Source organism: Pomacea canaliculata, linkage group LG2 (assembly GCF_003073045.1).
Source record: "Pomacea canaliculata isolate SZHN2017 linkage group LG2, ASM307304v1, whole genome shotgun sequence".
NCBI lineage: Eukaryota > Metazoa > Mollusca > Gastropoda > Architaenioglossa > Ampullariidae > Pomacea > Pomacea canaliculata.
In genome coordinates, this window is record NC_037591.1 from 7,492,138 (window position 1) to 7,507,547 (window position 15,410).

At 42.2% G+C, this 15,410-nt stretch overlaps 1 protein-coding gene across 1 annotated transcript; it reads right to left on the minus strand.

The window, feature by feature from the left end:
• Positions 1-1,663: 1,663 nt before the first annotated feature.
• LOC112557778 lies at positions 1,664-14,476 on the minus strand. The gene is made up of 11 exons (XM_025227815.1): positions 14,383-14,476; positions 13,001-13,120; positions 12,611-12,799; positions 11,724-11,910; positions 10,061-10,382; positions 9,581-9,931; positions 4,995-5,046; positions 4,497-4,613; positions 3,742-3,933; positions 3,309-3,495; positions 1,664-2,738 (listed from the first exon to the last, which is right to left on the minus strand). Exons 1-11 carry the CDS (start codon positions 14,459-14,461, stop codon positions 1,922-1,924), a joined length of 2,613 nt encoding a protein of 870 aa, XP_025083600.1. The 5' UTR covers positions 14,462-14,476; the 3' UTR covers positions 1,664-1,921.
• Positions 14,477-15,410: the final 934 nt, after the last annotated feature.

A 15,410-nucleotide genomic window follows, 5' to 3' on the forward strand; every position in this document is an offset into this window, starting at 1 on the left:
TGAGACTATGCGTGACAAAAAAAGCAACCAATAACAATCACAGGAAAAGAGGACACAAAGCAGCAAACAATACCTGCGGTGACCTTCTTCCCACACCTACCCAAAAACCTACCCTTCCTCTCGCCGCCCCGCCCGTCCTCCACTCCCCCGATCCTAATTAACATACAGTACGAAATCACCTTCAGATGGAAGCACTTTTTCACTCCTAAAATCATCAACAACAGGACGAGAGAGAAAGAAGAGGAAGGAGGCGAGTGTGTAACTCGTTTGTCGCCACTACAGTGAGAGGCCCTGGGTTCAAATCTCGTAGAGGAACACTCTCTGTACGAAACACGTCTTGGGGGAATGGGGGTACGGGGGAGAAGATGAGCGAAGGTGTTTCCTACTCTTGTTGGTGTCTAGGTTCTTCTAAGTCTGCTTTGGTGGTGTACTTTACTGGTGCATGCTTTTCCTGTTGTCATGGTTCTAGGAGGTCTGCCAAGTCTCATTGATAGTGGACTGTGCTGGTCCTCTTTCTCTGCTGATGTCATTCACTCTCGGTGCAAGGGAAAACTGCCAAGTCCCCCGTGGGAGTGTATTGTGTTGGTTGCCGGGTCCCTCGTGTTGCTTTATCCTAGGCTTTTATTTAGCTTTTGAATTATATTAGTTGCTAATTTTAAAGCTGAGTCTTAGAGGATTTCACACCTCTCTCGCATGTGTCTAGTGTTTCAGATTCTTTATTCAGGTAAGAGTTTTACTTGTATGAGTCTTGAGTTAAGATGGCTGTCCACCAATGTTACCACTAATTACTAATATGTCATAACGCTTTTGGTGGGTTAAGGCAACTGTTTATCTTTACTGTCAGTATATACTTATCTGACAAGTTTCGGTTCTTCTGTCTGGTTTGTTTTCATTATATTCGAACAGTACATGTCAGGTGCTCAGTAGTCTACATGTGCGTGTTGGGGGATCTTTTAATCTAGTCAGGTATTCTCCATTAAGCCTCATTCTGACTACTTTGGTTTTATTTTATCTTTTTGCTTTGAAGAAAAGCAGGATGTTAGTGGATTGGTCATCTAAGAGTCTCCTTGGTCCTTAGCCTTCAGTTATGTATTTCTCGGGTCACGTGGAGCGTTGTGTGTGTGTGTGTGCAAGGTAAGTGTAAGTTCGTCTTATTACAGTGGGGCTGTGTGTATTGTGAGAGACCCTGCTTTTTGTAGTAGTATTTGACTGTCCTTTCCTCAACATTAGGTCTATGGACTAATAGACCGGAGCTTACCTATCTGATAGGGTCTGAGGTGGACTATAAGAGGAGCTGTATATACTATTCTGACCATTACATAGGTTTGGTACATGTTAAGCAGGGACTTTGGATTAGTGCCCCAGAAATGTTACTTAGGAAAATCAGAGGTATAGGCATGTAAGGTCTTGAAAAGTAATGATTTTGTTAAATTACACTCTCCGTAAAGAAATAAAATTTCGAGCCCAAATGATCTGTTTTTCCCGTTCTGATTCACTTTTTTTCTTGTTCTGTTTTCTCCACATTATACACTTCCTCTGCAGACTAGACAAAATACATACAACATCAACAAGGAGTCCCTGTACAATATAGAGCTATAGTGTTATAGAGCTTGTTATAGCCACCATCCACTCTCCCATACACATACACATCAACATCCCGGCTTTGGTCTATATCTTTATTTATAAGTAATGTATTATGAGCAAACATGTGGGGATTGTGTGGTTTGTGCGAGAGAGAGATATATAATAATAATTTATTCAGTTTGGGGAGGCCATCTGGTCCACATAAACATCACATGCTTCACGGTATTCGTTACTCCACAAAAATGGACCCTTGACCTCGAGTTCCCGATGTTTCTCGTAGCAACGACCTATTATCGTTTCATGAAAAAACTAAGAGCAGCCTATTAACACCTGTCGACTACCACAAACCGCGCACCTGCTCACTGTCCAGGTAAAAGGGAACGCTCAGGTTCCTCAGGTGGGCTTCTGTCGCCAAGGGGAGATAGCCCAAGAGTTTGTAGATCTCCACACAGCTGGCGTCCACCTTCGAGAAGAAGTCAAGGTCGCGTTTCAGCCGCCAGGCGGCAGCAGTGGCGCGCGAGTTGTTGCGAGTGGTGCAAAAGCTACAGTCGTCCTTGAGTCCTGCTGACGTCATGTTCCACACCGTTTGCCGCAGCTCTTCATCCAGGTGAAGGCCCGCGAAGGCCAGGAGTCTGGTGGCCGAGGTGACGGGTTCCCAGGCCACATCTTCGTACCTCACCGTCAGCAACCGTCCTGGGTACATCCCCTTCATGCGCTGCGTGTCATTAAGATCCTGAAGGATGCGCTTGCAAAAGTCTTTCGAGAAGCTGTCCATATTTTTCAACGCAAGCTCTCTCGCCGCCACACGCGAGCTCAAGGTGGCTCGCGGATCGCGCAGGAGATGAATGATCTTTACCTTGGGATCTGCTTTCATGAGTTTTTCTGCCTGTTTCATGCCGAAGCAGATCGTTTTTACGACAATCACTCGGGCAGCCAGGCATGTCCGCCGCAAGATAGGAAGACAGCGAAGGATCCCGAACATTCCCGGAAAGTAGGCTTTGCACCTTAAGTAAGACCTCGTAGTCAGGCTTTTGTTCAAGGTCCACTGGGTCAAAGTTTGTGGGTCAATGCTAAGGAAGGTACAGTTGAGAAAAGATCTGACGATGTCCACGCTCATGGAATCTTCACCAAAGAAGTCCTTAGTATTTGGAACTCTGAGGAAAAAAAAATTTTGTAAATGAAACACGGCTACTCTGGGTACCATCAAAGTGGAAAGATTATTTATTGCTATAGACAGGTTGGGAAGTGGGATTTTGTGTGTGTGTGTGTGTATAATATGTTGTATAGGTAGGTCAGCGTTTCTGCTAGCGCCGAGAATTTAATATTTTATTGTCACTGTTGTCAGGCCCTTTGATGCTGGACGGCTTAAGCTGAGCTTTATATACATCTGAGCCACTGATTGGGGAAATGTGGAGAGTATGTTTTTACTCTACAGAAGACTCGTAGTTTTTCCGATTTGATGTAACATCTTCAGTCGGCCATTTGTTTTGAGATTTATTAGAAGGCATGTGTCTATATTGTATTTGATTAGTCCAGGAAGGATATAAAGGTAAAAAGAGCAAGGAGGGAAGGAAAATCTATTAAGTATAAAACTGCAAAATGAATACAGCAAAATGTAAAAAAAATATAAAATACAGCAATATACACTTATAAGCAGTGTAAGAAGTGTCCTGTCCGAGAATCACCAATAGGTATGTACAACCACACTATCTAAAGGTTCTCACCTGGAGTCCTTGTCAAAGAAAAATACCCGTTCGTCGCTGAGGTAGCGTTTCTGGATAGACCACTCCGGTTCAAAGGAGAAAAAGACTTGTTTGTGGATGTTAAAGAACTCGCTCACGAATGTTGAGCCGCTCCTCATGTAGGTGAGAATGACCAGTCTGACGTCAGCTTTACTTTGTCCAGGTACGTCTGAAACAATGACGTCATTTAATTTATTTAAATTGCATAAGGTATGTCTATATATTATATTATTATTATTTATCTTTTGTCTTATTTGCTGTTGTGGCTGAAAGTCTCCACACAACCAACCTCCGGAGCTTAAAGCCAATAAAAGAAAATGAACATCACATTATGCATCCAGTTTTCTACCGATGTCATGTGAAAGCAAATAGACAAATTTCGAGATATCGCAGACAGAAATCCGTTGACCTTTACCCTCAAACGTTATTGCGTTGACGCTGTCGCTGCTGTTGATGGTATTGCTGGTGCTGTTGGAGGCACAGATGGGTGGAACTTGGTTCCTCACAACATTGACAGGTTCCAGAGCTGACAATTCTTTTGTGTCCGCCGACCCTGACATGTTTCCAAGCAGCAAGAGTTTCTTCTTGAAGTATTTATTCAATACAGCTTGAACAGGAATAATAATAATTTGAATATCATTAATAATAATAATGATAAAAATGATGATGATGATAATAATAAAAAGAAAAGAACAAGAAGACTTATTGAGCACTGTGTCGAATGTTCTGCGAAATTACTAAGTATGGCAAAACCAGAAAAATCAGAAAGACCAAACCAACATTAAGCCTTTTCAACTTTCAAAGAGTGCTATCAACAGAACCTTTCCATTTGATATACATTGATAAAAGATATGTTATCTCCCATACATCATCTCCCATACGTCTTTCTGTCTCTCCTCTTTCTCTCTCTCTCTCTCTCACTCCCAACCACACACTCAACTCAGTCTGTGAAAACACCATCACAGATAACTAAAGTTAAAAATATAGTGAATTGTATAAACCAAGACGAGAATTCCAAAAAAAAGGCATCTTTACCGTGGTTTTTCTAGAACTTTTTGTAGAAGTAATACTCTAGACAAATGTTATTTGCGTGCGTGTCAACAACCACAGAGATGGAGAGAGAGAATGAGAGAGACACAGTATTTCAAGTAGTTCTAATTACAAGCTCACCATTGTTGTACAGAAGGACAAACAGCAAAGACAACAGTGCAAGGAAGAGGAACAGTCTCAGAAGAAAACGAAGTTGCAAGCGCATGACCTTTGGTGACCTGACTACTTCACACGACTCTGCAAACGTATGAACAAAATGAAATGTTTAAATGTATTTACAGTCGAGGAACATGTAAAATGTATCTTACAAACAAGTATTTTGTAACAGTCATATCTGTCGCGTGACCGCGACGAAGCCAGTCGAACTTCAACTGAGCGCAGACCATACACAGAAATGACAAAGACAAAATTCACGTAACAAACAAAACTAATTTATTAGCCACAAAAATAATACTGATAGGAATCAAAAATCAAACATTCCAGACTCTCACATGAACAAATATAGATCAGCGCGAACAATCCAACAAACAAAAAATAGATAAATTAAAATAAGACAAATCAGCTGCCCTGTGCACAGGCTAATCTCAGTCACCGTCTATACAACACATCTCTACTCACCCAAAACGGCTTGTGGCAGATCGGTCGATACAAAATGAACAACTCTGACTGTCATGGCAACGGTCCAGCACCGTCTGTTACTTGATGACGACTACCCTGACGTCAAAAAAGGAAAAAGTAAAATGACGCATCAAGGAAGCTGTGCGCGCGCGCATGACGTAAGACAAAGAGGGGACAAAAGCGTGAAGAAAACACCTAACGATGGGCGAGCTCAGTATGGGAGGCATGCAAGGATGACAGCACAATCGCTGACACGCGACACCAATCACCTCATATGTTTATGTTTTTCTGGTTTATCTATATTCCACTTAGAACAAGACCTTGCAGTGTTGTTTAGACAGTACTGACTTAAGGATATTTGTTTCGTGTAAGTCGTCACTTTTTTTCCTCTTTTTTTTTTCTCCTCTCCGTTTTTTCACGCAAGACTAATTTGACGATAATTTGCCTGTTTCCATGGTTGCATTTCTGTCCAGTGCGGTGAACTACAGAAATATCATCAGGGTAGATGGATGCACCTCAACCGCTGACAATTTTTATCACTTTTTCTTTGACATTCTCATCTGACATCTCATCTACTCCTGATATTCTGATGGATTCACCACTAGAATATGCTTCTAGTCGGTCCTGCTGGTACTTGAGTTGTAGGACTGCTGCAGGTCAGTGGCCTGAAGCTTGAAATGGTGATCATTCTCCCTTCCACCTCTCTGGGAAGTGAGGTCAATGCGCTTCACGAAAGACATACCTTGGGAGAATGAGGTTAGGACAGCTTTGTGGACTGAAAGGACTTTTGTGACACTGGGAGGTCGCATGTTCCTCGTCAGTGGGAGTCCCTCCCTGTGACATCAGTCAGAATTTAGCAGTTCTCTCTGTGCTGTACGCCGATGTGGAGGGCTTTGCTAATAGAAAATTTTTATTGTAAGCGTTTATTTATTGTTATTAATGTTTTGTAGGTTAGTTAATACACTTCATCGTTGAAATATAATAAATGTTATGAAAGAATGTCATGAAAGTCATGCAAAATTTCTTCTTGAAGTGGGGGAATATGTAACAAATTCAGTGTTGTAACCCTTGTAAAGTCTGCAATCCAATCACTGGCAACACTATAATGAATATCTGACCCCGCTTTAACTGCTTGGTTTATTTAGTAGGAAAGTGCTTCCCTCTTGCGTGGGAAACTACGACTGTGTCGACTCACTTATCGGAGAAAGTAATACCGTACATTAGCACCCACGAGTGACTGACGACGATATAAGCGACTTAGTCATATCGTTTCAACTTTAGAAAATTCCGCCCTGGAAACATCCCGGGTAACCAGTCAGTCCCAAGCCTGGTTGAAGGAGGAATCAACCCCACCCTATAAAACAACCCCTGCTACAGAAACCGCGACTGTTTGTGCTTGTGGCTCTGTGCTCCGCTGGAGGTGAAAAGGAATAAGAATTGAACTTTAAAATCGTAAGAAATAGAAGAGTAAACAGATATAAAATGCAATGATAATTTTTTTTTAAAAAAGCTTAGGTTTGAGTTATATATATATTACTTGTTTTACTATTGTTGTAATGTTTTAACCTGACTTCAGAAAACTCGATTACATTTGAACATTCAGACTACAACCATCCAGTTACATGCTCCTCACACACCAGTAAGTATGTATAGACCTGCCAGCGAGTGAGCCGAGAGGAACATGATAGCTACTATTCAAGAAATTCGTTCCCAGCATGAACCCTTACCCTTTTAACTTGTTTTTCAAGAGCCTTCAATGTAGTAAGAGCCCTCACTGCTGCATCTCTGTGGTTTTTTAGTTGGAGTTTGGTCGGAAGTAGTACTCCTATCCCATCTGAAAATGAACATGGACAACACGGAGTTCTGTTAACTGTTCGTGTCTCCGCCATCTACGGGTGAGTTGATGGTCTCGAGCTGTGCTACCTTTCCTTTATCTTCTTTGTCACCATTCCAGTCTAACTCAGAATGTCTACTGTCCCACCTCTGGCCCTCAAGCCCACCCTAGACTTGCCACCCGAAGCCAATGTTCTAAGAAAGGGAGTAGTTCGGTACAGAAATAAATCTTGCACCACACGTTTCTTAAAATTAAAATACTTTTAGAAACTGTGTCTTATTAACACGATTTGTATTAATTATATTCCTTATTTCTAATACTACCTGGTAAGGATGCAAGTGGCTGAGTTAGTGGTGTTGTAACGATTTGCAAAACATTCCACTGCACGAACGGTTCCGTTACCTTCCTTTACTCTAGATCACGTCACAGTCACGTTGGTGGAGTCTGGAGGTGAGAGGGCAAAATACCTGAGAGAGAGTAGGTGGAAGCCTAGATAAGCTTGACACGGCAGTTGTGTGAAGAAAGGAATGTTACACGTGATGCACAGTCAGCTAAGTTACATGTGTTAATTTTTTACCAAACTCGTTGTTTACTGATCAGTTTGCAAAATCGATTGAACTCGAATAACGGCTAAATGTTTTGGCTGCATTCACGAATGTAAATCTGATGAGTCTTGGGATAGACAAACCATGAAAATCTTTATTGGTCATATGTAAGCCTATATTATTTATTACTTAAATTTTTAATTTGAAAATAGAGTTAAGCCTAAGGGTACGATTTTTCCAATATTTTGGTTTAGAACTGGTTCACTTCTTTTCGGGGGAAAGGAGTCGCCGGCCCTGCATTTCAATACGCTCAAAGCACATCTTACTTATAGCACAATTATTATGAGAGCTAACTTAAATTCTATTTATACTGCCAATGTGTATTAGAGATATTCGTCTGTAAATACAGTGCCACCGCCGCCCACACCTCTCCACATCGCGTGTCAAGGGAGACAATCATCACGTGATATGGTATGAGATGGTCATTTTGGGGGGGGGGCTTTCTGTCGGCAGTCACCTCCCCTTAAGTACATTCTAGACTACAATTTTATAAAGAGAACTCACGGACAATCTCTCTCCCACACTGTGACATACAAGGGTTATCCCCCTTGGCTGCCTGTAACTGTATGTGTAGCGGTGAGCACATTAACCACGATGCTCGCCCTTGATTTCCCGATGTTTCCAGTGGCAGCGATCTAGCATCGTTTCGTAAAAACAAACAAGTGTGTTGTGTGTGTGTGTGTAATATGTCGTGTGTATGCAAAGTAAGTGTCCGTTCCTTTTATTACACCACGTAATAGAGATATTAAAATGTTTGCATCGGTTTATATTAATGCTGGGTAAAGCCATGTGCCATTAATGAACTGCCTTTAATGAACTGCTTGATAAGTATATTTGAGGGTTTTTTTAATCGGTTTATATGAGTGTCGTTGTATGCCGTTACTGAACTGCACTTACTGACCCGAGTGATAGCGATACTTTACTTTTTCTGCAGCGATTACTTGATGAGAAAGAGAGAGAGCAGAGAAGCGATGAAAGGACCGAAGTGGGGTAGCTTAGTGAGGAAGGGTAGCGACAAATCTATCCGGCTTAAAAGATTAGATTAAAAGATGAGATTAGCAGGACTGGACAAGGAAGGGCAGGGAAGGATAGGAGAAAGGCAGTTTTAACTACACAGGATGTTGTTGGTTTTTTTTTTTAAAAAACTCACTTGTCTTAGTTTAAATAGGAAAATAGAGTTAAGCCTAAATTTTTTTAAATATTTTGGTTGATAAATGGTTCTTTTTTTTTTTGGAGGAGGGCACAGTATCTCTCTTTCGCTGGCCCTCTCTGGAATACTTTTAAAACACATCTCATTTAATATAAACATGTATATATCACATGATAATTTGCTTATATTTTATTTATATTACTAGTCTGCATCTGAGGAATGCAGTATACTCCCCCATATCTCTCAAATCCACAAGCGAGCGTTTTATAGTTTTTCAAGTCTTACACAAGCTTGCGTATGTTTAACGTTTTGGTTCATATCCTCACCAAACGCCATCTCTCCATGACTTCACAGTGCACTGAAGGGGGTCAAGGGGAAGAACCGTGATATGATCACTGGGGCTTTTTTGTCCGCAGTCATCTCCCTTTAAGATACTTAATTGGTCTTAGACTCACACACAGCTGCGTGTCAATGTTATTAAATAATAAAAATGCTGATGACCATGCTTTTCCTTCTCTCTGTTTGTGTGTGTGTGTTTTTCAAAAATCATGAAATGTTTAAAAATATCCAAATGTAACGACAAAGCTGTGATTGGCAGGTTCATGCGCGCGCTTCAGTATCTTCTGTCTACGTCACAGGAGTTCTTTAACACCACCGTCTGATGACATGTCTATCTACTCTATAGGGAAGTAAGTTGGGAAGTATGCGTAACTGTGAAAATCAAAGGCAAGCGCCTATCGTCTTTCTTTTCACGAAGCGTTGTCCAGACCCCGAGGATGTTACTTTATAGTAAATTCACCCCTGAGCCTCGTTCCCACCACATCATACCTAGGTACCCAGGAACAAAGCAGCATCAACTAGGTCAGGACACGTTACTGCAGGAACAAGACGCTTGCCCACGATATCCCATGTTTCAAGTTTCAACCACCTATCTTCGTTTAATTCATACAACCAAGTGCAGTTCATGAACGGCCGTCGACTACCACAAACCGCGCACCTTCTCACTCTCCAGGTAAAAGGGAACGCTCAGGTTCCTCAGGTGGGCTTCTGTCGCCAAGGGGAGATAGCCCAGGAGCTTGTAGATCTCCACACAGCTGGCGTCCACCTTCGAGAAGAAGTCAAAGTCACGTTTCAGCCGCCAGGCGGCAGCAGTGGCGCGCGAGTTGTTGCGAGTGGCGCAGATGACGCAGTCGTCCTTGAGTCCTGCTGACGTCATGTTCCACACCTTCTGCCGCAGCTCTTCATCCAGCTCAAGGCCCGCGAAGGCCAGGAGTCTGGTGGCCGAGGTGACGGGTTCCCAGGCCACATCTTCGTACCTCACCGTCAGCAGTCGTCCTGGGTACATTCCCTTTCATGCGCTGTGCGTCCTCAAGATCCTGCAGGATGCGCTTGCAAAATTGCTTCGAGAAGTTGCCCAACCTCTTTCAACGGAAACTCCGCCAAGACAACCTGCGAACTCAAGGTCGCCCGCGGGTCACGCAGTAGGTGAATGACCTTTACCTTGGGATCTACTTTCATGAGTTTTTCTGCCTGTTTCAGGCTGAAGCGGATCGTCTTCACGGCTGGTCACTCGTGCGTTCACGCATGTCCTCCGCAAAATAGGCAAACAGCGAAGGATCCCGAACATCCCCGGAGAATTAGCTTTGCACCTTAAGTAAGACCCAGTAGTCAGGCTTTTCTGCAAGGTCCACTGGGTCAAAGTTCGTGGGTCGATGCTGCGAAAGCTGCAGTTGAGAAATGCACCAGTTATATCCACGCTCATGGAATCTTCACCAAAGAAGTCCTTAGTATTTGGAACTCTGAGGGAAAAAAAACAACAAAATAATTAGTTTTAATGAAACCCGGATTCTCTGGCTTCCATTCAGTCGCATCCCATGTTAAATAACTAGTGGAATGAAAATTTTTACTTAAGACTGGAAAAACCTCAGTGCAAGCTATTATAAAAAAGTTTGGATGAATGATGTTCCTTCCACCCGAGGTACAATTATACATCATCACCATAATGCCTTCATCTGAGATATACTCCTACAGCATCACTAGAATATTTCCACCCGAGAAACACTTCTTCAGTTTTACAGACGTGAGGAATAGTCGGTGAATAAGTCTTCATTGTGAAGGCCTCGGAGAGAGAGATGGTAATTATAATATGTTAATTAGTCATAATTGTGATCTCATGATTTTGACCTCTTTCTTTGCATGTTAATGTTTGTGGCGTCTGTTATGAAAAAAGCTTCTTAACTCAAATATGGGGAAATGTATCTTGTTTTATCCAATTATTTAAAAAAAAAATTGCAGCCCAACTAGTTCTTTAAGCTACAGGGAAAGAACGCCACTCGGCTCTCCTCAGTCAGGTGGCTGCTATTGGTTGCCTTGATCATTACATGTATGCAGATGTTGCCCACATCATCGGTGTGATAAAATAAACCACCCTTAGGCTTGGTGACATTTTTATTGGGACAAGAGCTCAGTTGAGGAAGATTGATAAAAGCAATAAATTCTAACACATAGAGTGAAACACCTGACGCTGGAGACTTCATTATTTCGAACATTTTATGAGGGCAAAAAATGGCGTTTAAGAAAAACTCACGCCTGGAGAAAAAATATTTTTAAAAAAAGTAAAAGCGGAAAATATGTTACAACACGGCTGAGATTACTAATAGAAGATAGAAAAAAATAAATGAAGGTAAAACTGAATATTTATGGAATTATCTTTGGAATCAGCAGGTCAGTTTAATTATTAGTTAGCAAAAGAAAAAATGCTGATCATTGCACACAAACAGAGCTAAAGAAATGCTGGATTTTAAAAAGCTTTTCATTACTGGTTATTATGACAAGCATTAACAAAATATATTATAATTATCTCTAAATGAATTATAAGTGTAGCCATTAGATTACCAAGTATTAAATAGCTGAAAGGGGAAACAAAATCTTTTTAAAGGATCATGTCTAGAGAAGGAACACCACACTCGTGACAATGAAAGACAGACATATAGACAGATGTTGGTGTGTATTAACGTATTATACTGTAAAGCATGATAGCTGCTGGCTCTTAAAGATTGTTTATTACAGGTTTTTTAAAGTTTGCCATGTGGTTGAATTTCTCATCCCTTACCTCAACCACGCCCTCAAAAGGTTCTCACCTGGAGTCCTTATCAAAGAAAAATACCGGCTCGCCGCTGAAGTAGTGTTTCTGGATAGACCACAACGGCTCGTAGAGGTAAAAGACTTCTTTGTGGATGTTAAACAACTCGCCCACGAAGGTCGAGCCGCTCCTCATGTAGGTGAGAATGATCAGTCTGACGTCAGCGTCACTTCCGCCCGGTACGTCTGAAACATGACGTCACGATGACTACCTGTGACGTTTTCCCTAAAACTGACAGGTAACCCTGATCCCAGGTGTTGAACATTGACATAGTCAGCAGGATGTCGATACTGTCACAATGTGACACCTTCACTACGACGCCACCTGGCTGACAAAATGAGATGATGAGATGGCGGACACTTTAATTACGAAGCTGTCATGTTTGTGAGCTCTCGCCGGCAAACTCTCGTTACCAGGTGTGCAGAGGGAAAACAACATCCCACGACAGACTTGTCCTGTTTACCGCCACATACACACCTTTCTTCCACACTTACCTATAATATAATAATAAAATATTATCTGTTATATAGATACTGAAGAAAATCTCCATCAAGAGATAGACTATGGCTAAAAAGACCAATACATTTATGACTATTTAGAACAGGACAAGTCTGACTTTAAGGTGGAAAAAAGATCTTCTATGAACGTTTGTGACAGTATTAAATATGTATCATTATCTACGTTTAAGCATGCGACCAGCTATTAACAATTTTGAAGGACTTGCAATAGACAAATGCAAAGAAAAACTATAAAATGCTGTTTCTTACAACAGGTAAACACAGTACTGCTAATAATAATTTTAAAATAGCCGTTATCCAATGTCACTTGAAAACAAACAGCCAAGAAGCTATGCAATATCTCAGGCAAAAATATGTTGACCTTTACCCTCAAAAGTTATCGCGTTGACGCTGATCTTGCTGCTGATGTTGCTGCTGATGTTGCTGCTGATGTTGCTGCTGATCTTGCTGCCTATGCTGCTGCTGATGTTGATGGTACTGTTGACGGTACTGGTGGGTGGGACTCGGTACCTCTCAACACTGCGCAGAGCTGACAAATCTACTGTGTCGGCCGACCCTGGATATGTTTTCAAACAACAAGAGTTTCTCTGGGTGATTGCTGTTCTTGAAGAGGTTTTGTCTTTGTCAAAGCCATAACAATAACACTCAATAGTAATAATGACAATGTTTGGCACACTTACCGGAAGTGGCAAAATTAGACACTAAAGAACATATAGAAGTTCGACTGTATTTTAAATAATTCGATATTCATGCTTACCATTTTGGTACAAAATGACAACAAACAAAGACAGCAGGGCAAGGAAGACTATCAGGTTTAGAATAAAACGAACTCGAAAGCGCATGACTTTTGGTGACCTCCACACCACGTCACACGATTCTGCAAATATATAAAAAAAGACATTATAGCAAAATAATTTGCTGAGATAATTACTACGATCTTCATGTAAATTCCTTTACATTAGAGACAAAAAATTGATATCATAAAACATATATTTATCATTATATTGTAAAACTTAAATATATTAAACATATATCATAAAAAGTATATTCTGACAACTAAAAAAAAGCGGCGACACGGATACCGATTGCTGTCCCAGTCCAGGGATGGCGCGTGGCTTCTTCGCCGGTACACGGACTTTTCGCCGACGGACGTTTCGGAGCCGGACGTTTTGCCGACCGGCGTTTCGCCGCCGGACGTTTCGGCGCGGGACACTTCATTTCGGCATTTCACGCTGGACCTTTAGCCGAAGTCAAGTGTGTGACGCCCCCTAGCTCACACATTTCTCTCGCCATTGTATCAATGTATCAGTGTACTCTCTCTCACTATCTCTCTCACTATCCCTGCTCATGTGAACCGTTAGCTCACACATTTCTCTCGCCATTGTATCAATGTTTTTTCTCAAAGCTGTTGCGCATAATCTGTGACAATCAAAGTGAACTGTCTGTGAAGTCTGTGTGTAAAATTTGTTTGAAATAAAGAATTATTGTGTAATCTAGTAGTTACTTTCATTCTTTGAGAAGTAAGTAAGCTCTCTCTCTCTCTGACATAATGCGGCGAAACGTCCGGCGGCGAAACGCCGGTCGGCAAAACGTCCGACTCCGAAACGTCCGGCGGTGAAACGTCCGTCGGCAAAACGTCCGCACACGTCTTCGCCGGTCTCTTATTCACTAATACACCATTACACAGCACACTGGTGTGCACCAGAACGAAACATCCCACATACAGCTGCCTAAACTACATTTTCCTGGAGCGTGGTGAATGCCCAACCGGCATTTTGTCTGAGAACGGCGACTTCTGTTGGCCTCCACCTTTCACAGGTAGCATAAATTATGGTCACGTAATCCTTAAAGATTCCAGAGAGACAGCTAACGGTTGCTTTGGGACATCACTAGGAACTATAAAACAATTGTCTTGTTTCCAAAGCTATAAAATGGTTTTCAGACCCCACAGATGTTTTTACCTCCATTATTATAAAGATGTAACATTTGTTTACAAAGCATTAGGCAGGAGAGACAAGTTCCTAAAATAACGTGTTGATCTGTGTGTTCTGTTTGCACTTGCATTGTCTGCAAATTTATCAAGTTACTTGGTATATTTTCTATAACAGTAAAAAGACACAGTGTGAGTTTTGTAAATACCTTCGTGTTGATGACAATCCTGTTGCATACTATACACTTTATATGTATATGTTGCCTGCAATGTATCAAAAACCGGCATTCTATAGAATACCTAGGCAATCCTTGTCGTTTTCAGGCAAGGCACGAAATATCTGCCGTTGGCCGGCACCGGGATGAGAGATGTACGATGTAGAGGATTGGGACGAGCTCTCAGGAGTACCGTCCCCGTGCACCACGTGCACCTTGGTTACGTCACCAGCAGGTCTGAAGTTTCTCCAAGCAGAAATCCGCGCCGACTGTTGTGACCAGAGCAACTTATCCACCCTTGGTCGTGGGTTCGCAGGGACAGAGGTCACTCTTCTTTTACACTCAGGTTGATGAGTGGGCAAACACCTTCTTGGCAGGTGTCTCTCCGTGTCTCTTGTCTGACCGACAGTAGCTGACAACACGAAGCGAAGACTTGAGTTCCAAAGTCTCTTCTGATGCCCACCCTCCAAGATTCAGTAGAGAAAAGCCTCGGTTTTGGGTCCCAACCCAATATTAAAACGCTGGCTTGAGCCACACATGCACCCGATTGGTCAGACATACCTCTACGACCAATTACACATCGCCACTAGTGTGAGACAAAGGTCTCCAGCCATTGGAGTTCCCACCTTCTTACTATTAATACGGTTCGTAATCCTGGCGCCTGATTGTCTGCCTTTCCATTCACTATTCACCCGTATGACAATATCGTCCTTCTCTAAGTCGTAATCAATGGGCGCGTGATGGCCGCCGACACGTCAACTAACGTCTCGCATTACGTCATGACCCTACGTTACGTGTCCGTCGTGACGTGAATGGTCTTTTAATTAGCGAACATACCCTGAAGCGATGACTGCTCCTACTTTTCGGCGGTGGAACTTTCCTGTCTTTTGTTGTTCTGACGGTCAGCACCGCCAGACGCTAACAATTCCACCTTCTGTCGGTCAGTTTGCCAGCGCGTCCGCCCGTCTCGTGAATAGAGCAGAAGTGCAAAACCCACACTATAGCCCTATTATTACACAGTC